Source organism: Trachypithecus francoisi, unplaced genomic scaffold (genome assembly GCF_009764315.1).
Source record: "Trachypithecus francoisi isolate TF-2019V2 unplaced genomic scaffold, Tfra_2.0 Lachesis_group5, whole genome shotgun sequence".
In the NCBI taxonomy this organism is placed as follows: Eukaryota; Metazoa; Chordata; class Mammalia; order Primates; family Cercopithecidae; genus Trachypithecus; species Trachypithecus francoisi.
In genome coordinates, this window is record NW_022681470.1 from 77,842,732 (window position 1) to 77,868,962 (window position 26,231).

The window sequence follows — 26,231 nt, forward strand, 5'->3', positions numbered from 1 at the left end:
TTCTTCCCATTGATATTAATTGCCTCAGCATGGGATTATTATTTTTTCCTTATTGTTGAAAACTTGCACCTTCTCACTTAAATTAAGTACATTATGGCTTCTCTTTGGCATACCTGAATTGCCAGCATCAGTGCCCTTGCACCTGGACCATTACAAAGTAAAATAAGAGTTACCCAAACACAAAAGCACTGTGATACCAAGACAACCAATCTGATAAGTGAGATGACTACTAAGTGACTAATGGGTGGAGAGCCTATGCAGCATGTGTATGCTGCACAAAGGCATGATTCAGGTCCTAGGCAGAACAGAATGGACAAAGCAAGACCTCATCATACTATTCAGAATGATGCACAACTTAAAATGTATGAATTGCCTATTTCTGGAATTTTCAATTTAATATTTTCATGTCATGGTTGACCTTAGGTAAATACAACCAGAGAAAGTGAAATCACAGCTAAGGGGGGAATACTCTACTCAAAGTACAGAGGACTGTCAGGTGATGTTGAGTCCTCATTGGGATCTGTGACCAAAAATTTAAGTGAAATCAGGGAGCTCATTTGTATATGTGTGTAACAATGTTGAGCTTTCAGGTGCAGGTGTAGAGTAGGGAGTGGTTGGGTTTTGGAATGGTGTGGGTTTGCCAAGCAAATATGGAAGAGAGTGTGGAAAGCAGGGAAGATAGAATGTTTGCAAAGGAGTGATTATACTGAAGGACCCTGGCATATAACCTGAGGAAGGAGGTGTGGGTAAGGACATTACAGGGATGAATGGTAGTGAGATTGGGAAGGGCCAGTGAATTAGAGGCTTTGAGGTTAAAGAAAGCTTTGAATATTCCAGGAAAGATATTTGGGACAGGTGTTAAACACATCAAATAAATGCTCTATATCAAGCTTGTCCAACCTGCGGCCCCTGGACTGCATGCAGTCCAGGACAGCTTTGAATACAGCCCAACACATATTTGTAAACTTTATTAAAACATTATGAGAATTTTTGTGATTTTTTTTTAAGTTCATCAGCTGTCATTAATGTTATTTTATGTATGGCCCAAGACAATTCTTCTTTTTCCAGTGTGACTCAGGGAAGCCGAAAGATTGGACACCTCTGCTCTAAATGCTCTTAGCTTCTCTATGAGAAGATTCACTTAGAGGGATACATGATAAGTTAAAGAGTTACAAAGAACATGGTCAAACAGAGTTTGATAATAGTGTTTCTAAGCAATGCCACAGGATTTAAGCACTTCCTGGGAAGATCTGTGCCATTTTGAGACACATGATCAGGTAAATATTGTTAATATTGTCTGAGTTATTATTAAGATCTACTAGAATAGTATAGACAATGGTTAATGAAAATTGGACTTGGGTGAATGAAGAGACAGTATGTTAATGAATAAAAGATCAACCATTTTGCATTTGGAGTTTGGCCAGGGAGCTGTTAATTGTGTTCTCTTTACTTCTAGATGTTCTAGATTTCAGAGTTTATCATAGACTTAGAAAATTAATAAAAATAAAAGCCTATTGGCAATGGATGACCTTGCCAGCTTTTTGTTTGTCAAGTATGTGGGGGAAAACTTACCATGAGAAGAAGGCCATGATTTCAAAGGGATGGTGCTTTTAAGAGAGAACATTTGGCAATCTTACACTAATATATGTGCATGCATTTGCATATGCATACAAATACATATTTTTTATTTGCTGAAGACCTGTGTAAACTTTTATCTGGTTGGAAATATTTTGGAAACACTTAACTTACTTATTTGAGAATCTAGGTATAGCCAGTTGGCCTTTTGATGATACTGTTACTATTAACAAAAACAGGCCGGTCATGGTGGTTCATGCCTGTGATCCCAGCACTTTGGGAGGCGGATCACTTGAGGCCAGGAGTTTGAGACCAGCCTGGCCAACGTGGCGAATCCCCGTCTATACTAAAAATACAAAAAAAAATTTACCTGGGTGTGGTGGCATATGCCTGTAATCCCAGCTACTTGGAAGGTTGAGTCACGGGAATCGCTTGAGCCTGGGAGGTGGAGGTTGCAGTGAGCCAAGATAGCGCCACTGCACTCCAGCCTAGGTGACAGAGCAAGAACTCTGTCTCAAAAAGAAACAAAAACAAAAACAGTAGCTAAGATGAAACTTCAGCCACAACGAGTAAAGGAATTTGAAGGTCCCCAAAGAACTGTGTAATTGATGAGGATTTCTATTAAATGGACCCTTTACAAACTCCCACCTCCCTCAACCCAGTAACATTTTGTATAGTTGTCACTCCATGTCTGTGGGGGATCGGTTCCAGGACCTCCCTCAGATAAAAATCGACAGATGCTTAAGTCCCTTCATATGAAATGGCATAGTATAATATTTGCATATAACTTATGTATATCCTCCTATATAATTTAAAGCATCTTTAGATTACTTATAATACCAAATACAGTGCCTTCACATGAGTTCATTCATGTGGATTCAATGTAGTAGTTGGCAGAGCAAATTCAAATTTTGCTTTTTGGAACTTTGTGGGATTTTTTTTTTCTGAATATTTTCAATCCATAGTTGGTTGAATCCATGGATGTGGAACACTACAGATGTAGAGGGCCAACTGTACATATTGATATCAGTCCTCTTCCTGCATTTAAGTAGGTAGCTTGGCCAGTAGCAGGTGCTGAACTAAGACACAGTCTCTTGGCAGGCCAGGGCTGTCTTTATTGCTGTGTCTGCAAAATGTGCTTCTTAGTATGGTGCTCAATCAATGTCTGAGATCAAGGTAAATGAAATAATGTATCCGAAAGGCAACTCCTAACACTGGAAGGGAAAATCCTTTCAAGCAGTACATTAACGTAATTCTTGATTTTGGTAAATAGTAAATACAACCTGCAAAGACAATGAAGAAAATTATAAATAATTTTCCTTAAAAGAAGGTAAAAGAAAAGTAAAAAAAAAAAAAAAAAACCAATCACCTGAAAAATAATGGCTAACATTTACTGAATGCTTAGTGTACCTCTTACTGTATTGTATATTATTCATTCAATCTACTCAGCATTACTGAGTTCCTACTTGTGAGTATTGGACACTGTTCCTAGGAATCAGGACTATAGAAGTAAATAAGACAGACAAGATTCTTATTCTTACAAATCAGATGAAAACAAGTAAATGATAACTGTATCATTTTAGATAGTAGTAAATTACGTGAAGAAAATAAAGGAAAGTTAAAAGATGGAGAGAAACTGGCAGGAGGCATTTTTAGAAACAGTGATCAGAGAAGACCCCTCTGTGTAGTTGGGTGAAAAATTGATCATAGCCCTTTGAAGAAGATATTATTATCATTCATTTTCCTACTTGTGGTAACCTAGGAATACCCAAGTTAAAAAACGTGCCCAAGGTCACACAGCTCACAAGTTGCAGTGCCTGGATTCAAATCAGGTGGCCTAATTCCAGACCTATTCATTTCTTTTAATCACCTGTGCTAAAGTCTGTAGGAATTAATGAATAATCAAAACATATTTTTAACGGAAATATTTTTAATTTGAACCCCCATCTTTTTTTTGCTTTAAAAAACTGATAATCCAGTTTATATAGAGAGAGCCTTCTTTCTTTACTGTGCTGTCTTCCTTTTGGTTATTTCATTGTAAGTCAGTACTTCTGTTAGAGGATAACAGTCGAAAAGAGAAGAGTTGCCAAGTTAAAATGGATTACATGCTTATTTATTAAAAACATTAGTTTAGTGAGAGACAAAGTAGAAACCATTGCATTAAATAGCCTTTAAATAGCCTGTAGATTTAATTTCTCTGTGTTCTCTGTGCTCTTAATTTAATACAAATAATTGAGAGTTTTTTGTTCTATGTGTTTTTAGTCTGTAACTTCTTTTTGTGGCTTGGATTGATATGGTATTCATTAACCAAAGGCTGTGTGATATCTAATAAGTATGAGTACTGCACTGGGGAAGCCCAGTCGTAGACCTGTATGTATTTGGATGTTTAATCCTTTGTTTCATCCATGAAAACCTGTTGTGTGCTGAGTATCTGGTACAAAGTGTTTTGCTTGGTATGAGACAAATGAGTCAGCACTTTTTCTGCCCTTTGGAGACATACAATTAATTATTTAATTATAGTGATAATTGTTAAGAAGATAAAAACCAGATGTATATGCAAATTGTTTTCTCTATATGCTATCCAGTTAGGTCTCGGATGGTACAAGGTAGATAAGAGAAGATCTACTGAATTATAACTGAGGTGGCCTGAGAATTGCTGTTTAATGTTGGGAAACAATTCTAGCTGACAGAAACATAGCATCCTATGTGTACCTTTCTTATAAAGTACCATATCATATGGAAACTGTTAGTTTTTCCTACTAACCTTTAATATTTTGGGCCATTTCTTATAATCATGTTTATTACTTCAGCAGCTATAGGTTGTCAATTAGTGTTTGTTAAATTCAACTAGACAATGTGATGTTAAAGTGTAGGGACTTCATCTTATTCCTGAAGTAATACTGTCTTTTTTCTTCTTTAAGGCTGTTTATTCAAATACCAAAGAAGAAATATTCAATATAATTTCCTTTTTATTATCATTATTCTCATTTTCTTCTTTAGATTACATTTTCTCCTTTCTCCCCGTTCTGTTTTTTCAGAGAAGAAACTTGCTTATATTGTAATTTAAAACACTACAAAACTACCTATTTTATGCAAAAGCATGTAAAATCCCAAATGTGTATAATTCTGCCTTTATATTTCAATAAGGTATTGTTTGCAGTAACTCTTTCATTAAGAATAGAATAGTAGATGTGAAAAATGAGCAGAACTTTAGGGGAAAATAACTATATTTTAATTATGTCCATCAAATATATTCCCATTTGTTTCTCACTGAGCATTTAACCTATAATGTGAATGATCAGTTTTCTTAGCTGTGACCATCACTTAGAGCGTGGGGATGTCTTTCATCAGCTAACAACATATTTCAGATGGTGCCACAATATTGAGGTTCGTCTGGGAGACACCAGTATCCCTATGGTAATATCCAGAGAATACTACCTTGACTCTTGCTTTTGTAAAGTGGCCCATTATCTCGATTTGTTGAAGTTGTTGTCATTGTTTTGGAGGAACAGAAGGAAATGCTGAAATGTGAGTGTGTACTTGTATATGCACTGTTCTGTGAGGGTTGGCTACATGGCAAGCCCCTGGTCTTGGATCGCCTATGAGGAGCAGGGGTCGCAGGAGTTGGAGCAACAAAATGTAACTGGGAGTGGGGACGAAACAAAGGCCGCCCTAGCCCAAAAGCTCAGGCTAAAGACCCTGTAGGAGGAAACTGGCCTTGTTGTAGTAGCCAGTGAGAGATATCGATGGGATTTTTCCTTGTCCATGTCTGTAAGAATTCTCATCAGATTTTTGATGTTTTTCTCTCACTTACTGTTTTTAGTTATTGGTAAGGCTGGACAGTCACAAGAGGCAGAGCCTGCCTTGCAGAACTTACCATGTAGATGAAAGCTGGTAACGCTGTAAACACTCAGCCCCAAGAGGAATCCTTTGATATCTTCAGAGACTGTTAATGTTGGGATAAGAGGAAGGTTTGGGGAGGTAGCTCTAGTGAAAAGCATAGGCCTCATAGTAAGATGGATCTAGGTTTTTACCTCTGGAACTGACATTTACTTGCTATGTGACCACTGGCAATTTGTTTTGCTTTCCAAGCTTCTGATGTCTCATCTTTAAATTGGGTTATGTTATCAGTTTCTCAAGCTTACAATTAGGATTAAATAGTATAGTGTCTAAAAAAGCATTCAACACAGAAAACATTGTCAGTGTTGAGTAAATGATGACTGATATTACTATTATTGAACTGGTAGTAACATTATTCCTGTTTTCAGGGATTACAAGTAGTTGCCAATGTATTCTGCTCATAGTAGAAGCTAGGACAAAATGAGAAAGAAGCGAACAGATGAAAGAACCACCATTTAAGACATAAATCTATGCTATTTAGTCTTGAATGATCTATTAATGAAGAATAATACCGAGTCACACCATTTCACCATATATCTATCTGCTAGAATTTTCTAGTTTTGGATCTCCATCTGCAGACCAGAAAACATTTGTACTTGAAACTATTATTGGTCAAGCAGTTTACTGAGAGCAAACCATTGCTAGGGTGTTTTAGTTTGTTTATTTGTTCATTTCTTAAAGGAGGTGATGTGAGTGGATGTAAATACACTGTGCTTGCCAGGATCAGTAAATGTAATTTGTGTGGGCATGTAGTTCCCTAATGACAGCAGTATTAACTAAACAAATTATGAAATTGAAGACAAAAATGTCAATACATAGTAGATATGTAGTTAGCCTTTGGTGAACAAATTCAGGTATAATCTAATTTTCTTAGAAAGTAGTTAAGTAGCTTCTATCTACTTAGTAACTACTTAATAGCAGCCATCATTTACTCAACACCGACGTCTTCTGTGTTGAATGCTTTTTTAGACATTATTTAATCCTCATTGTAAGCTTGAGAAACTGGTAACATCTACTAAGTAACTACTTAGATAGAAACTAACTACTTAATAGTCTTTTGTTTAAGTATTTTTGTTGATAGGCAATATATTCAAATACATGAAAAATTTAAAAGTTCAAAAGGGCATGCCAGTGAAGTTTTCTTCCCCACCTAGTCCTTAGTATCTTGAGTTTGTTTTCGGATATATTTTATGTATATATGAGCAAATACAGATTTCTCCCTTACACAAATGGCAGCATATTACACTTTTTATTTTTTTGATTTTTTAAAAAATGTAATAGTATGTCTTAGAAATGATTGTATATCACTATATAAAGATTTTGTTTCTAAAAATTGCTTAGTACTCTACTGTATGGACATGTTTAACCAAGTTTGCTACTGATGGCCATTAAGGTTGTTTCTGACCTTTTGTTTTTGCAAATATTTTATTGCAGTGAATGTCTGACCTGTACCTGTGTCATTTCACATTCACATGTGTGGGAATTTATTTGTAGGCTAAATTCTTAGAAGTGGAGTTGCTGGCTCATGGAGTAAAGACTAAAGAAACTTCTGATAGGACAAAATTAGCACTTGTGTTTCACCTAAGAGGGATGGAAAAACACAGGAGAGCTACCAGTTATGTGGTAAGCCTTTTCACATTAAAAGCTATTCAGGCCTCTTCCGATTCCTGAAGAGATATCCGAAAGCTAGAATTGCTACTCTGGACTTTCCCTTTATTTTAAAACAACTTGGATTAGGACTGTTTTTCTGATATCAGAAATATTGAAAGGCATTTGTTCCATTTTGAATTGTGACAAGGACAGTAATCACAGTAGGTTCTGGTGTTGAGGATGCGCCAAGCACTGTGTTAAATGTTCTCTTTTGTATAATTATAATTTAAAAATCCTTGACTTATAGGTAATAACAACATTTTATAGAATAGTAAACTGAGTCTCAGAGAGGTAACTTCCCAAAGGTCACATTACTTAGTGGCATAGGCACTATTTGATACTAAGTCTGTCTAGCTTTAAAGCTTATCCTCTTAATTACCACATGGCCCCTGCTTTCTATCCATTTGTATTTGCCTAGTATATTTTACTTTTAACTTTTTTACTTCAGTTATTTTAGATGTGTCTCTCATGGGCAGCATATAGTTGAAGTTAGGAATACCCCTTTCATGGTATAAAAAGTCTTTTTCTTTTGAATAGGTTAGTGCAACCCACTTAGGCTCAGTAATATAATAGATGTTTTTGTTAAAATATTGTTAAATTATTGTATTTGAACCTTTTTAGTACTTCTTGATATTTGTACTTTCTCAGGCACTTGGGATATAAAAGTAAATGCAGTAAATATCTTTGTTCTTATGAGAGTGGGGAAAGGGGGAAAACACTAATAAACAATCAATCAGAAAGGCAAAGGAGATGTGTGGTATGAAATAGGTCAAAGTAAACCTCACTGCAAAGATGAGATTTGAGCAAATACTTGAGGGACCTGAAGGAATTGAACAAACTGATTTCTGAGAGAAGCATGTTCCAGGCAGAGGGAACATCTAGAGCAAACGGCCTGTTGTATGAGCATGCCAGACATTCCTGAGGAATGGCTATGAAACCAATTTGGCTGGAGCAAGGTGAGTGAGAAGGGGCATAGTAGCAAATGAGGGCAGAGAGGTAATAGGGGGTCTGACTTTGTTAGTCTTACCTTATTGGCCATATAAGGACTTTGATTTTACTCTGAGTAAAATGGGGATCTGTTGTAGGATATTTAACAAAGAGTGTGATGATATGATTTATGTTTTAAAAAGAAATACTCTGTTTGCTGTGTTAAGATTAGGCTGGGGACCAAATTCTACCTGAGGTACAAAAAGTAGCTGGTACCATTCTTTCTAAAACTATTCCAATCAATAGAAAAAGAGGGAATCCTCCCTAACTCATTTTGTGAAGCCGGCATCATCCTGATACCAAAGCCTGGCAGAGACACAACAAAGAAAGAGAATTTTAGACCAATATCCCTGATGAACATCGATGTGAAAATCCTCAGTAAAATACTGGCAAACTGAATCCAGCAGCACATCAAAAAGCTTATCCACCACAATCAAGTGGGCTTCATCCGTGGGATGCAAGGCTGGTTCAACATATGCAAATCAATAAATGTAATCATCACATAAAAAGAACCAGTGACAAAAACCTCATGATTATCTCAATAGATGCAGAAAAGGCCTTTGACAAAATTCAACAGCCTTTCATGCTAAAAACTCTCAATAAACTAGGTATCGATGGAACGTATCTCAAAATAATAAGAGCTATTTATGACAAACCCACAGCCAATATCATACTGAATGGGCAAAAACTGGAAGCATTCCCTTTGAAAACTGGCACAAGACAGGGATGCCCTCTCTCACCACTCCTATTCAACATAGTGTTGGAAGTTCTGGCCAGGACAATCAGGCAAGGGAAAGAAATAAAGAATATTCAATTAGGAAAAGAGGAAGTCAAATTGTCCCTGTTTGCAGATGACATGATGGTTATATTTAGAAAACCCCATCGTCTCAGCCAAAAATCTCTTTGAGTTGATAAGCGACTTCAGCAAAGTCTCAGGATACAAAATCAATGTGCAAAAATCACAAGCATTCCTACACACCAATAACAGACAAATAGAGAACCAAATAATGAGAACTCCCATTCACAATTGCTTCAAAGAGAATAAAATACCTAGGAATCCAACTTACGAGGGATGTGAAGGACCTCTTCAAGGAGAGCTACAAACCACTGCTCAGTGAAATAAAAGAGGACACAAACAAATAAGAACATTCCATGCTCATGGATAAGAAGAATCAATATCGTGAAAATGGCCATACTGCCCAAGGTAATTTATAGATTCAATGCCATGCCCATCAAACTAGCAATGACTTTCTTCACAGAATTGGAAAAAACTACTTTAAAGTTCATACGGAACCAAAACAGAGCCCACATTGCCAAGACAATCCTAAGCAAAAAGAACAAAGCTGGAGGCATCACGTTACCTGACTTCAAACTATACTGCAAGGCTACAGTAACCAAAACATCATGGTACTGGTACAAAAACAGAGATGTAGACCAATGGAACAGAACAGAGGCCTCAGAAATAACACCACACATCTACAACCATCTGATTTTTGACAGACCTGTCAGAGACAAGCAATGGGGAAAGGATTCCCTATTTAATAAATGGTGCTGGGAAAACTGGCTAGCCATATGTAGAAAGATGAAACTGGATCCCTTCCTTATACCTTATATAAAAATTAATTGAAGATGGATTAAAGACTTAAATGTTAGACCTAAAACCATAAAAGCCCTAGAAGAAAACCTAGGCAATACCATTCAGGACATAGGCATGGGCAAGGACTTCATGACTAAAACATCATAAGCAATGGCAACACAAGCCAAAATAGACAAATGGGATCTAATTAAACTGAAGAGCTTCTGCACAGCAAAAGAAACTACCGTCAGAGTAAACAGGCAACCTACAGAATGGGAGAAAATTTTTGCACGCTACCCATTTGACAAAGGGCTAATATCCAGAATCTACAAATAACTTAAATTTATAAGAAAAAAAAAATCCATCAAAAAGTGGGCCAAGGATATGAATCGAAGACACTTTTCAAAAGAAGACATTTATGCAGCCAACAAACACATGAAAAAATGCTCATCATCACTGGTCATCAGAGAAATGCAAATAAAAACCACAATGAGATACCATCTCACAGCAATTAGAATGGCAATCATTAAAAAGTCAGGAAACAACAGATGCTGGAGAGGATGTGGAGAAATAGCGCTTTTGGTGGGAGTGTAAACTAGTCAACCACAGTGGAAGATAGTGTGGCGATTCCTCAAGGATCTAGAACTAGAAATACCATTTGACCCAGCGATTCCATTACTGGATATATACCCAAAGGATTATAAATCATGCTACTATAAAGACACATGCATGCTTATGTTTATTGTGGCACTATTCACAATAGCAGGGACTTGGAACTAACCCAAATGTCCATCAGTGATAGACTGGATTAAGAAAATGTGGCACATACACACCATGGAGTACTATGCAGCCGTACAAAGGGATGAATTCCTGTCCTTTGCAGGGACGTGAATGCAGCTGAAAACCATCATTCTGAGCAAACTGTCACAAGGACAGAAAACCAAACACCCCGTGTTCTCACTCATAGGTAGGAATTGAACAATGAGAACACTTGGACACAGGGCGAGGAACATCACACCCCAGGACCTGTCGTGGGGTTGAGGGCAGGGGGAGGGATAGCATTAGGAGAAATACCTAATGTAAACGACGAGTTAATGGGTGCAGCAAACCAACATGGCACATGTATACCTATGTAACAAACCTGCACGTTGAGCACATGTACCCTAGAACTTAAAGTATAATGAAAAAAAAAAAAAAAGATAGACTGGAGAGAGGGAAATGGTAAGGGACAAGGTTAGAAAGAGGATAACCTGTTAGGAGGCTAATGCAATAATTCAGGTAACTCAGCCAAGGGTGGTAACGTAGGATTGGTGAGAGTGGCTGGATTCTGGATACATATTTTTAAGGTAAAATCAATAGGATTTCCTGACAGGTTGAGGGTGGGATGAGAGAGAGAGGGAGGGAGGGTTGGAAGGGTCTAAGTTAAAGATAACTTCAGTTTTTAGTCTGAGCACCTGGAAGGATAATATTGCCATCAGATGAGATAGAGAAGCCTGTGGTGGAGCAAGTTTTGCAGGGTGTGGGGGTGGAGATCAAGTTGGGACATGCTAAGGTTGAGATATTGACAGATAAACATACAAGTGGAGATATTAAAGTGGCAGCTGGATGTAACAGTCTGGAATTCAGGAGAGATGGCTGAAGGTAGAACTTTTGAAGTTGTCTGCATATACATGTTTTTTAAAACTATGAGACTGGATGGGATCATAGGATTACCAAGGGAGTTGGTGTAGCGTGGGCAGAGAAGACAGGAATACCAAGATCTGAATTCCTGGGGTTTTCAGTATTAGGAAGTTGAGGAAAATGGAAATAAACAAGACTTGAGAAATTTGTACAATTTTAACAATATAATTACTTATTTGCATTGCCTTTATATGTATATATACAGATATAAAATATAGTCTTAATAATACCACTGTTGATAAGACTACTGAGTGATATTTAAGAGTTTTTTGCCCAAAAGTATATGTGGTCAGGTGGGGAAACCACGACAACCAAGTAAAGAAGAGTATTAAAGGATAAAGAAGGGATCAGCTGTTTCAAAAGATGCTTGTAAGTCAATAAGTTATTTTTCCTCTATTCTAGTCTTTAGTTTTCATCTCCTTTCCCCCTTGTAATTTAATTTCTCTTGTTTGAGAGGTAGTCTACAATAGTGGTTAAGAACATGAATCCTGGAGCCATACTCCCTCCATTTCAATCCGAGCTCTGCTATTTAATAGCTAGCAGAGTGACACTGGGAGCCCCTTTAGGCCAGCTTCTGTGTCTTTTTGACATAATTTCATTAATAATTGCCAGTGTTCTTCCTTCTGGCACACGATGTCCCAGGTTTATCTGGTAAATCTCCTGCCCCCAGACCTAGACTCAGCCATTTCTCTAAAGAGGGTGCCATTGTTACTGGATTGTCTGTGTTTTGAGACCTTTTTCATCCACATTCAGGAAATAGACATTTTGTTAAAAAAGCGTGAGTCATGAGTTCATGCTGATATTTCTACTTCAAATTTAATATTACAGGATTTTTATTTTGATTTTATCCTGAAAATTTTTATAATTTTAATATATAATTACTTACGTGGTTTGTCTTTATATGTATATATTCAGATAGAAAATATAGTTTTAATAATATTACTATTAATAAGACTACTGAATGATATTTAAATTTTTTTGCCTAAAAGTTTTTTTTATTAAGGCTATACAAAATGTGGCTCAAAGGTCACTTAATTTGTTTATTTTGTTTGAAATATTCTAAGATTACTTTTTTCTTTAGTTTTGGTTTTATTTTTTGAATGTTGTAGAAGAGGTTTATCTAAAATATTTTTTTCTTTCCTGTTTTCCGGAGTAATTCTTTTACCATAGTATATATTTTTTTAATCTGGTATTCCCTTTCTCCACCACACAATATCTATACATAGGTACCATGTTGGAATATTTTCCATATAGTTCATCCTTTGAATGGGGAATTTTATCTAGATTTGCTGTTTGCTCAAGAATAACATAGGTGGATTATCCTTGATTTACCTACCATTAAATGTAAATAGAACTTGAGCTGACAGCTGAGCATGTGTTAATAGATTCATATTCTCTTTTCATTTCTTCAGTAGTTTGAAGGAAATGATGAGGTAAGAGGAGAGAGGTTGTGGTGGTGGTTGGGGTTGCCTCAGATAACCTTGGCTAAGGTTTAATTCCTTAGAACAGTTTCACTAAATTTTAAGGGTCTTGAAGTCACATCTAGTCCATTAGAGAATGCTTCTTGAATTTTGGCCTTTATTTCCAGAATGAGCAGATTTGCTATCCTTTTTACTAGTTAGGAAATTGAGTTGGAGAAAGGTAGGATGATCTTGCAGTATAGTACTTCTTTCAGGGGCTGAGTAGCTTGTTCGCCATGTTTCTCCTGTGGTCTTCTACGCACCCTATCATCATCCCTCGTAGTTAGGAGTTATTAGTAAGGGTCTCTGAAACTGTTCACTTACCACTTTTTACCTAACTTGAAGTTTGAGGAATGGGGTTGTAGTTGCATTCTTATTATACTATAGGTTGTTTCTTTCCAACCTTATTTTTTTTCCAGTGGCTTCTCAAGAAGGTTATATAAATGTACTGTCATTCTGCCATTTGCCGTCAAAGCTGTATTTCAAGTTTAAATTTTTAAAAACGTATCTACAGCTAGGTTTATAGCAATAAATGGCTGAGTTTGAATACCAATAATGTGAATAGCTATTGAGTTGAATTTGGGTACATTATTCAATCTAACACAATGTATGGTACATAGTGGACATTTAATAAATGGTGGGTCCCTCTTCCCTTTGCCCAGTCTCTTCGGCAAATTTTTTTTTTTTAATTACTTGCTGAAACCCCGTCTCTACTAAAAATACAAAAAAAATTAGGTGGGCGTAGTGGCACGTGCCTGAAGTCCTAGCTACTCGGGAGGCCGAGGCAGGAGAATCACTTGAACCCAGGAGGCAGAGGTTGCAGTGAGCCGAGATCACGCCACTGCACTCCAGGCTGGCGACAGAGCGAGACTCTGTCTCAAAAAAAAAAAAAAAAAATCACTTGTTCTGTCATATTGAATAGTTACTATATGTGCCTTTAGAACAATATTCCAAATACTTAAAAATATAAGTTAGAAAAAGAAAATGTTCCCTCTACTCCTGTTTCCCAGTCCCGTAGCTCCCTTTTCTAGAGGTAACTGCTTTCTCTTCTGTGTCTTGTGTAACCTTCTGGAGATAGTCTGTGCTTATTGAAGCATGTGCATGGAGGCACATGTACACATACACACATTTACAAAGAACATACCATACATACATAACCAGCTCCCTATTGATGGATGTTTGTGCTTGCTTCTGTTTTTGCTGTTACAAACAGTGCTACAGTAAATATTGCATGTGTTCATCTTTACACTCATTTGTGACTATGTCTGTAAAACAAATTACTAGAAGTAAAATTTCTAGCCCAAGGATTGTGGGAATGTATTTGATAGTTGTCTCCCAACTCCTCCTATACATAGAATTTGTGTCAGTTTTCACTGTGACCAATGATACATAAGTATGCCTAGTTCTATATCGTCACCAACAAATGCTGTCAAACTCTAATCATTGTAATCTGATAGATGAAAAACAGATTTTATTGTAACTTTAATTTATATTTCACTTATGATTGACTTCATATGTTTGAAAGTCACATATATGTCCTTTTCTGTGAAATATCTGTATACCTCCTGTGCACATTCATATTTGCCCATTTAAAAAATTGACTTGTGGAAAGTTTAGTATTTTAAAATTAACCATTTGCCTGCCATATGTTACAAATATTTTTTCTCAATTTATTATCTGCCTCTTTGCTTTGATATAAGGAGAGTTTTTTGAAAAATCAACTACTGTCTTTTAAATTTGTGATGTCACATTTATTAAACTTTTTTAGTGACTTTTATGTTATACTTAAAGAGAGGCATTTCCCATGCTGAGACTAAAAAACATTTGCTGAACTGTTGATTCTTTCTTCTAGTACTTTTGTGGTTTCTTCATCTTTGTGTTTTTTTTCTGTTTGTTTTTGCATTTATATTCTTAATCAATTGTGAATTTATTTTGGAGTAAAGAGTGATACCTCACTCCTAGATATTCAGCTTTGTTTTTTCTAGCTGTTCCAATACGATTTGTTGAATAATTTATTACTTCTTCATTGATATGAAGTGCTAAATTTCACACTGACATATCACATATTCTCCTTTGCATTTAGGTCTATTCCTTAGATAAAGGTTTTGTAAAAAGTTTTTTTCACCTGGAACTTCTGTAGGATTTCTTCTGTCTTTTATTATTTTGTCATTCGGGGTCACAATTTGTGATGTTTTTATAGATATAAGTAAATCATGTTTCTAAAAGGTTCAGCCTTCTGGAATAAGTCCAGGAGTAACTGGAAGAATGTTCCTTTGTATCTGTTCTGTATCTAATGGAATTGTTGTTTACATGTGAAGTTGAAATAAAAATCAGTAGCTGTAAAGATTCAGAAAGTATATCACCTACACACCTATCTGAAAAAAATTTTACAAACTAGGAAAAGTAAATCTAAGAGAAGTGCAAGGATGTAAAAAAGCAATAGTGAACAATGTATCATTTCATAAAAATTAATTAAAAATTTTGAAACAGGCCGGGCGCGGTGGCTCAAGCCTGTAATCCCAGCACTTTGGGAGGCCGAGACGGGCGGATCACGAGGTCAGCAGATCGAGACCATCCTGGCGAACACTGTGAAACCCCGTCTCTACTAAAAAAAAAATACAAAAAACTAGCCGGGCGAGGTGGCGGGCATCTGTAGTCCCAGCTACTCGGGAGGCTGAGGCAGGAGAATGGCGTGAACCCGGGAGGCGGAGCTTGCAGAGAGCTGAGATCCGGCCACTGCACTCCAGCCCCGGCGACAGAGCAAGACTCCGTCTCAAAAAAAAAAAAAAAAAATTTTGAAACAGTGCAGTGCTAGAAATAACAATAGAAAGACCAAATGTGACACTGAACCTGGCTTAGATGAAGAAGGAGTAGAAACTCCAATATGATGTGCGGCATTTCCTGGGAAGTGATGTCTAAGCTGAATATGAAAGGATGAATGAAGAGTTAACCCAGTGATTTTTCTCAAAATGTAGTGATTATTAAGGATGTTTCCTGTCTCTTACAACTTTTTGAACCTCCAAAAGATACTTTATTGATTTACTTGGATTTTCTAGGTTTATATTTATGCCAGCTGCAGAAAGATAATACAAATAAATCTTTTCCATATATATATGTTCTTAAGAAGCATTGCTGATATATCTAGTACTGCTACTTTGTTGAATGAAGGTGTTTGATGGGATACTCTTGTTTCTGTTTTTATGGTTTATCTCAGTACAACTCTATGTTTTTCAAGTCGAAGCAGTAAATTGTAATATTTTTCTTGTATAGAGTTAACTTTGCCTTCTGATCATACACCTACTTAATTGAAGTGATAATTGTCTAATATGTTACTGGTGATATCAGCTAATATTTCATTTAGGTTCCTTGGATCTCTATTAATAAGCTATATTGGCTACTTTTCTTCATTGTTATCGTACTATTTAGGTTTTAAAACCGAACCCATTTCTGGTACCTAAAAACAAACCAGGTAAAAGGGTACTTGTAATACGAATATTTGGAAGATTGCGCACTTGCTCAATAAGGGCAGGCAGGAACATATTGTACAACTTCTCCCTTTGGATTTATGCTGTGCATAGCATGGTAGCTGTCGGAAGGTTTTAGTGGCAATTTATTTCAATAACTTTTTTTTTTTCCATTGTTAGACCTTGTATTTTTGTGTTTTATGTTTTTGGAAATAGATATGTGACTGTCTTATCAAATTTATTGACATCTCATTGAAATAAGCTCTGATAATATCAAATAAAATTGATTTTTTTGTTTGTAATTAAGTTGCATTTTGTTGAGGACTTTTAGTTTTGTTGATTTTAAAGAACGAGATAAAATAGTTATTGGCCAGTTTGCAGAAGGATTTAAGTTGAGTACCTAACAATAGAACATAACATATTGGCCGGGCGCGGTGGCTCAAGCCTGTAATCCCAGCACTTTGGGAGGCCGAGACGGGCGGATCACGAGGTCAGGAGATCGAGACCATCCTGGCTAATACGGTGAAACCCCGTCTCTACTAAAAATACAAAAAAAAAACTAGCCGGGCGAGGTGGCGGGCGCCTGTAGTCCCAGCTACTTGGGAGGCTGAGGCAGGAGAATGGCGGAAACCCAGGAGGCGGAGCTTGCAGTGAGCTGAGATCTGGCCACTGCACTCCAGTCCGGGCGACAGAGCGAGACTCCGCCTCAAAAAAAATAAAAAAAAAAAATAAAAAAATAAAAAGAACATAACATATTTAGTGGGTTCATTCATGTACTAGTCACTATATTGAATGATAATGAATGTAAAAGACGTAGTACTTGACAATTTGAAAGCTCACAGTTTCATAGAACATGGCTTAAAAAAATAAGGTAGTTTCATTGTAAGGTTGTAAGTATTATGTAAAAGAATGTTTCAAGTGCAGTAGGAACATAGAGGAGGAGAATCACAGGTCTTCTATGTTTCATAAGCATTCTTTTCCAGCTGTTAAAATGTTTTTGTCACTCAAAATTACCGTCACTGACAACATCCACCATTGTACTATTTAATATGAAAAGTCACCTTGAAATGTCAAAATAGGGGAAAGAGGGAGACATTATTGTATAATAATATAATAAAGGAGAAATGTACCAGGTCAGAGAAATATTTCCGACAACTAAACTCAGGCAGATTGGTTGCTTGGATCCTTATGAAGTAGGTATTAATTATTATTAATGTATCTTCAGCCATGTTCCTATAGAGATGTAACTGTTCTTTTTTATTTTCATTTTTTATTTCTTTAGAGACAGGGTCTCACTATGTTGCCCAGGCTGGAATGCAGTGACTGTTCACAGGTGCGGTCCCACTATTGATCAGCATGGGTGTTTTTACCTGCTCTGTTTCTGACCAGGGCTGGTTCATCCCTCCTTAGGCAACCTGGTGGTCCCCCACTCCCAGGAGGTCACCATATTGTTGCTGAATTTAGTGCAAACACCAGGTCAACATAGTGTACTACAGCCCAGAACTCTTGGGCTCAAACGATCCTCTCACCTGCCTCCTGAGTAGCTGGGACCACAGGCAAACACCACTGCAGCCGGCAAAGGAGCTGTTCTTTAAGTTATCCTTTGATGAAAAGACAACATTGTCACTCTAAAGAGAACTAAAATATCTATGGGAAAAGCTTAAGAGATCTAGAGAAGGGTTCTTGACTTAGAACTTAAGAACCATGTGCTTTAAGAAATCTGTAACCTTCCATAACTTGATAGTGTTGTTCAGGTTTTGTGTGTCCTTACTGTTTTTTCTTTTCTTTCTTTCTTTCTTTCTTTCTTTCCTTTTCTTTTTTTTTTTTTTAAGACAGAATTTCGGTCTTTTTGCCCAGACTGGAGTACAATGGCGCAATCTCTGCTCACGGCAACCTCTGCCTCCCGGGTTTAAGCGATTCTTCTGCCTCAACCTCCCAAGTAGCTGGGATTACAGGCATGTGCCACCACGCCCAGCTAATTTTTTTGTATTTTTAGTAGAGACAGGGTTTCTCCATGTTGGTCAGACTGGTCTCGAGCTCCCAACCTCAGGAGGCCTTGGCCTCCTGAAGTGCTGGGATTACAGGCGTGAGCCACTGCGCCCAGCAGTTGCTTTTTCATGTATAATTGTTCTTTCAGCTATTGAGAGAGTAATGCTGAAATCTCTGACTGTAGTTTTGTTTTCACATATTCTTACTTCTGCTTATAAGTTCCACTTAGAGTATTATGCTTTGCTTTGAAGAGTCATATGTCTTTTAAATAAATGAAGAGATGGAAAAATGTATACTGTTTTGTATTTACCCACATATTTTCTAGTTCCAGAGCTCTTTATTCATTTGTATAGATTCATTTTACCCTCTATGGTTACTTTCATTTCTTTAGCATTTTTTATAGTGTATGTCTGTTGGCAACAAATTCTTTCAGTTTTTGTTAATCTAAAAATGTATTTTTTGCCTTTTTTGAGGAATGTTTTCACTGGGTAATAAATTTTGGCTTGCATTTGATTTTTCTGTAGCACTTTAAAAATGTTGTCATCTGACTTCCATTGTTGATTAATGAGAAATGAGTTGCCATTTGTATTGTTATCCCTATATGTGAACGTGTCATTTTTCCCTGACTCCTTTTAAGGTTTTTGTTTTCCTCTAAGCATGGTTTCAGCAATTTAACAGTGATCTACACTGGCTTGTTTTTTTTTTTTTTCTTGGTATTTATCCTTCTTTGAATTTACAGTTTGGAGGAATTGTATGGCCATTATTACTTCAAGTTCTTTTTTTCCACCCTATTTTCTTTTATTCCTTCTCTGGGCCCCATTTATACATGTGACAGTTTATGTGACATTGACCCACCACAGATCATAGAGACTTTATTTATTTATTTATTTATTTGAGACGGAGTCTCACTCTGTCACCCATGTTGGAGTGCAGTGGCACCATCAGGGCTCACATCAAACTCCACCTCCTGGGTTCACACCATTCTTCTGCCTCAGCCTCCGGAGTACCTGGGACTACAGGCACCCGCCACCATGCCCAGCTAATTTTTTTGTATTTTTAGTAGAGGTGGAGTTTCACCATGTTAGCCAGTATGGTCTCAATCTCCTGACCTCATGATCCACCTGCCTTGGCCTCCCAGGGTGCTGGGATTACAGGCATGAGCCACTGTGCCCAGCCGAGGCTTTATTTTTATTCAGTCTTCCTGTGTCTCAGTTGTTAAGATTGGCTAAATTTTGTTAATCTGTCTTCAAGTTCATTGACCCTTTTTTCTTTGCAGTCTACTGTAATTCTAGCCAATGAATTTTTCTTTTTCAATATTGTAGTATTTAGTTCTAGAATTGCCATTTGTCTCTTTATGATCATTTTAATTTTTTAGCTAACATTTTCCATATACTTGTTCTTTGTGACCATATTTTCCTTTACTTTAAAAAATATATTTATAATATCTGCTTTAAAGTTCTAGCCTGCCGATTCTAACTTCTGGATCATCTTGGGATCTGTTTCTGTTAACTATTGTTTCTCTTGATGATGAATCATATTTGTCTGTTCCTTCATGTGTCTAGTAAGTTTTACTTACATACTGAACATTTTCATTGATACTCTACAGAGACTCTGAATTTAATTATCTTCTGAAGTGTTGATTTTTGCTTTAGCAGACAGTTAATTTGGCTTGACTCAAACTTCAAATTCAGCCTCCTTTTGGTGAACAGGCCAGATACCTACTTTATTAACTTACATTTCTAACTGCCTTGTTCTAATGTGTTCCTTAGAAGTTCTCTTGCTTATACATAGTTTGGGACTTAGCAAAGCACCTGCAATTAATATACAGATTTCATTTTTCTTCTCCATGACTTCATTTTTCCCAAGGTTTTCTCTCTCACTTTCCAGTCATATTATGAGCTCCCAAGCCTATCCTCAGACTCCTTTTTAGCCAATAAAACTGTTGCTGTCTGCTTGTGTTTAAGTCATATGGAGCAAGGTGGGCCAGAGTTTGCCCCCAGCTCAAAACTGTAACAACCCACATTTTACATTGTGAAATTTTTCTTCATTCAATGATCAACTTCCCTTAAGACTTTGCTTCCTTTTTTGTGGCTCTTCAGAGCCTTCAAACAGTTGTTTTTAATATTTTGTCTACAGAGTATATTTTTGTCTGCTGATAGGTTTAGTTAGATACAAACTATTCTTCGTTGGAAGCAGAACTTTCCTACTCTTTTTATAAAATGACTTTGAGAAACGAAAGTGTGGTTATTGTTTCTAAATTGCAGTGATCTGTATTGGTGCTAATATCACTTGGCCAAAGAGTGGTTGTGGTATGCATATTAGCATATTCCAAAGTCCCAAGAGCAGAGCTGTGACAGGCTTCAAGTCTAATATGTGATCTGACTTGTTAGGAGCATTTGAATATTCAGTCACCAAGCAGATTTAGTGGCTGTCATAAAACATTGCAATTTTTTAAATATATATTTCCAAGGATGTATAGCCAGTGAGTAGAAGAACTTCATTTCAGTCAGTATTAAAGGCGGGGAAAAATCTCTTATTACTTAGGAATTTGAGTCTGGTGCTCCACAGGATACAGCACTGAAGAGCTAATGAAATCATTATCTCTGATTACTTTGACTGCACTGCACACTCAGGGCAAGCTTTAGGGTCACATTACCACTGCAGCAGAAAGAATGAAGGAATTCACAGTCTACTGGATTAAGTGGAAAACTTGAAGAAAGAATGACAGGATTGGAACTTGTGTTTTCAGATAATGGTAGAAATTAAAATTCATAGACATGCTGTAATTGAGCTAACATAATTTCTTCTATCTAACAGCCTTAGGGTTGAGGTAGTTCTAAATTAAATTCACTGTTTAATCTAGCATGAGCTGAATTGACATTCTTGCCACATTTTCTATTTGAGAATTAAGCTGTTGATCAGGAAAGTGAGATCAGCTATCCCAAACTGTACTTCAAAGAGTCCTTCCAAGGAAAGGTTGTCTCCTAAGTGATGCTGTAGCAATTCTAAGGAAAAATGTAATTTTTTGAAAATATTTGTTTTGGTGAGTATCATATAATCAGAATACATAATATATTCAGAATGCATAATATAATATAAAATATATGCTGTATATCCTGATTTTTTATTTAAGACATATAAATGTATTGTGTATAAATGATCATGTTTAATGTTGAGAGCTAGGAGATCTTTAAAAAAAATCATTGAGAAACAATTTAAACCTGTATCCCAAAATGTGACATGTTACACCAAGGGTTGGCCAGCTACAGCCTATAGACCCATGGGTATATTATTTCTCCAGAATCGTTTGCCAATCTCTATGTTACACCATATTTGGTGATGGGGATGCAAAATAATCAAGGATTCTACTCCCATGCAGCTTACAATCAAGGGTTTCTCCTTAGGGAATTGGCTGTATATAGCTCCTCTTTTTTTTTTTCTTCTCTTCCTCCCTCTTCCCCCTCCTTCCCCCTCCTTTACCCCTCTCCCTCCTCCCTCCATTCATTCCTTCCTTCCTTTCCTCCCTCCCTCCCTCCTTCTTTCCTTCCTCTTTCTCTCCTTCCCTCCTTCCCTCCTCCTTCTCGCTTTCCTTCTTTCCTTCTTTCCTTCCTTCCTTCCTCCCTCCCTCTTCCTTTCTTTCTAGACTCTGCTAAAATGTAAACGTGTCTGATAAGAATCTTTTAATTGTTCATAAGTTTTTGCCTTTTCTCTTATGTTTACTTTTTAATTTTAAAATAATGATAGCATTGTGTATCTACTGAGATTGCTGTGTAACAAATCATCCCAACCTAAGTGGCTTAAACCAAAAACCATTTATGATTTCTCATGAGTCAGAGTCAGCTGGGGAGCAGTTGATTAAATCTGGGCTTAACTGGCAGTGACTCTGCTCCATGTATTTCTCATCGTCCTTCTGCTGTCAGCCTGGATAAGTCCTTCTTATGGTGATGGCAGAGAGCAAGTTGAGACACAACAAGACCTCTTGAAGTCTAGCTTGGGACTTGCCTACCATCATTTCTAACTCATTTTATTGGCCTAAAAAAAAAAAATCGTGACTGAACCCAAAGAGTGGGAAAGTATGTCCCCCCTCAGTGGGAGGGTCCTGGAAAAGTTATACGGCAAAGGGTGTGAAAATTTGGGGTTAATAATACAGCCCATCAAAATGTAGTATAGTATCAATATATAGCCTACAACCAGCATTAGGAGCTGAGTTACATCTCAAGTATTTTAATGCATATTGCTTTTATATGCATCAAAGATCTGGACAGCATGGACTCATTCCTCAGAAGTCATTCTGTAAGGGTACCAGGAGTATGAGGATCCTAAATCCCTTCAATTTAGTTAGTATGTATCAAATGCCTTATCTGTATTAAGTTATGGGGTTTTAGGAGCTTTAAGTCAGCGGAAAACACAGACCATGGACAAGTACTTAGAAGATGGTGTGAGAGTTCTAATAGTTGAAGTATATATTGGGTATATAGGTAGCAACAGAAAAGAGGAATAATTATCTCTGTGAAAAGACATAGAAAGCTGTGTGGAGGGGATACTCGTATTAAATCTTGAAAGATGAATGGCCAGATGCAGTGGCTAATGCCTATGTCTCAGCACTCTGGGAGGCTGAGGTGGGAGGATTGCTTGAGCCCAGGAGTTTGAGAACAGCTTGGCCAACATGATGAGACTCCATCTCTACAAAAAAAAAAAAGAAAAAAAATTTTTTTTAAAGTAGCCAGGGGCAGCTGCGTTGCATGTTTATAGTCCCAGCTACTCAAGAGGCTGAAGCGGGAGGATCACTTGAAGCTGCAGTGAGCGGTGATCATGCCACTGCACTCCAGCCTGGGTGACAGAGCAAGACCCTGTCACAGAAAAAAAAAAAAAAAAAGGTACCTCTTGAAGGCTGGAGAAATCAGCATTCCCTGCAGAACAAGTTCAGGTAGAGAAGTACTAGTTGTAGGAAATACAATGGCAGTCTGTTAACTCTTAGAAATTAAGTACTATAATTAAAATCTCTTGTTTCTACCCAGATAATAGAAAAGTCTCCAAGAGCCAGTGAGTAACTTTATATTTTACTCCTCCTTACATTATTTTCATTGCGGTTCTCAAATGTTGGCATGCATCAGAATCGCCTGGGGAACTTGTTGAAACACGGAGTGCTGGACCCTCCCCCCAGAGTTTCATAGTCAGTAGGTCTGGAATAAGACCAGAGAATTTGTATTTTGAACAAGTTCTCAGATGATTCTGGTGGTGCTGGTCCAGGGATAACACTGTGAAAACTATTGCTTTATTGAATCCTTCCTGTGTATCTGGCAACCTGTAATGTGCTGAGTGTGTAAAGATGAAAAGAAAACATCTCTGCCCTAAAATTGTTTATAACAGGGTGGCGGGAGACAGGCAAGTAAATGTATAATGATAGCACAATGGAAAGCATGCTGTGATACGTGGAAGTACAGGTTGTGGTAAGAATACACCAAAGTGCATCTAACACAGGATGAGGCCAAAAGCTGCAGAGGTGTGTAAGACCCAGCAAAAACCCTTAGTCCTGAGCTGAGTTTTAAAAAATTATCATAAAATAAAACAAAAAGTAGTTACAAATAGAAAAATGACTTTGAATCATGCTTTGCATGAGATTGGTAAATTGATTCCTCTTTAATGTTGCCTTTAAGATCAAAATTCTTTAGGAAGCTGTTGCTCGTATAGGTGGGGCAATATAACTCTGCATTATTTTGCAAACAAAAGATATCCTTTCCTTTGTTATTTTGTTTTACTCTTCTTCAGCAATTTTTTAAGATGCCAGAGAAAGATGTTGTGTTTATCATGTGTGATTCAACATTTTCACAAAAACTGCTAGAAACTTCATGTATGTCAAAATACAGACAAAACTAGACAAGAACAGGAACAATCACAGCTAGTGAAACAGAGCTGGTTAGGCAGCTTGACCTGGGAATTTAGGTGCTGAGTCCATAGGTGAACAGGATCAGCTATCCATTGCAGTTGTAGGTTAGTGTGAGGCCATGAGACAAAGTGACATCTTTGCCTCCACAATAGCACTGATGCAATGGATAGGTTATGGACCTGGGCAGGACTATAGATAGCTTTCACTTGGACACGATCAACTGGGTGAGGGGGTTGGGCAGGAATGAATTATAGGTATACTTGAGGCAGGCTGCTCATTGGTCAGTTCTTTGAGTTATATGCCCCCAAAATGGAAGCAAGAACATGACAAATGGCTGGGCTAGTTTTGAGAAAGAGATTTATACCCATGAGGTTGTCTTGGCAATAAAGACATTCTGCCTTTTTAATGAAGCAGCCCTGAACGATACTGTCATCAAACCTAAAGAGATAACACCTTTATAAGGAATAATGGTTTGTGAGGCTTCTGGCTGTATATTTATTTACAATTTTAAATTGAAGGCATATCCCTAAAGCCATGTAGAATATTTCATTTTATTTTATTTTTTTGATATGGAGTCCCGCTCTGTCACCCAGGCTGGAGTGCACTGGCGTGATCTTGGCTCACTGCAACTTCCGCCTCCCAGGTTCAAGCGATTCTCCTCCCTCAGCTTCCCAAGTAGCTGTGATTACAGGCATGTGCCGCCACAACCGGCTAATTTTTATGTTTTTAGTAGAGACGGAGTTTCACTATATTGACCAGGCTGGTCCTGAACTCCTGACCTCAAGTGATCCGCCTGCCTTGGCCTCCGAAAGTGCTGGGATTACAGGCGTGAGCCACCATGCCTGGCCTGAATATTTCATTTTAAGCAATTATACTCTACCTGGTAAAGGGAGCTGAAGTCCAGAAGAAATTATAAATAAAACGCTCAAACTTTAAAAGGATGTAGTGCAATATATTTTTATTGAAGAATTGGTAATGATAATTATTTGTACCCTTTTTACTTGTCCTTTTATAATATAATTTAACAATGAAATCTTATAAACTTTTTCTTAGCATACATCTGTGGATGGATATACTGAACCACACATCCAGCCTACCAAGTCGAGTAGCAGACAGAACATCCCCCGGTGTAGAAACTCCATTACATCAGCAACAGATGAACAGCCTCACATTGGAAATTACCGTTTACAAAAAACAATAGGGAAGGGAAATTTTGCCAAAGTTAAATTGGCAAGACACGTTCTAACTGGTAGAGAGGTAAGTTTGCACAATGCCTTTTAATATCTGCCTGGACCTCTCTGGAGTCTTGTTAAAGCTTCCCTATAGCTCATGTTTGGGAGTAAATGACAGTTTCAATATGGTAAACACTGGGGTATGTGTGAATGGAACATTAGTAGGCAGAGGTTTATCATGGCATAAAGGTTGACCTTTTAATATTTAGAAAAGAATTATACATATTAGCATCTTATCAATCAGGTGTGCTGCAGATGAGCTTTCCTCAGATGCTGACTTTCATTATATGATTTCTGTGAACATTTCTGATTTCCATTGCTGCCCAACCCTCAGGAACAAAAGTTCTTGCTGCTTGAGATAAGTTAGGTATAAATACGTAGAAAGTCACTTGCTAATTTGTATGTGTTTAGAGACTACATTGAACAAGTACTTCTGTGTGTGTGGTTTTCTCAGGTAATAAGATAATTGGATTTCTAAAATCTCATGTGTTTTAACTTATATGTATTTATATAGTAAGAATTTATATACTTGCACATATGTACATTGTGTATATATACCTGTATGCTAGGGTTAAAGACTTTATTTGAATAAACATGTAACATTTTGTATTATATAACGTTTACTAGATCTAATTAGGACATTATATAAAAAAAATCTTAATCAGGCCCAATGCAGTGGCTCATGCCTGCAATCCCAGCACCTTGGGAGGCTGAGACGGACATAATTGCTTGAGGCCAGGAGTTCAAGACCAGCCTGGGCAACATGGCAAAACCCCGGCTCTACAAAAAATACAAAAATTAACTAGGCATGGTGGTGTGCAACTGTAGTGC

At 37.2% G+C, this 26,231-nt stretch overlaps 1 protein-coding gene across 4 annotated transcripts in view; it reads left to right on the plus strand.

Annotated features, from left to right (window-relative positions):
* Positions 1-26,231, plus strand: part of MARK1 (microtubule affinity regulating kinase 1) — a 149,331-nt gene that overhangs the window by 33,890 nt on the left and 89,210 nt on the right. For all 4 annotated transcript variants that reach the window (XM_033196858.1, XM_033196857.1, XM_033196860.1 and 1 more), the window contains exon 2: positions 25,222-25,425. In XM_033196858.1, coding sequence (XP_033052749.1) covers positions 25,222-25,425 — 204 coding nt within the window. The remainder of the gene's footprint in view (positions 1-25,221; positions 25,426-26,231) is intronic.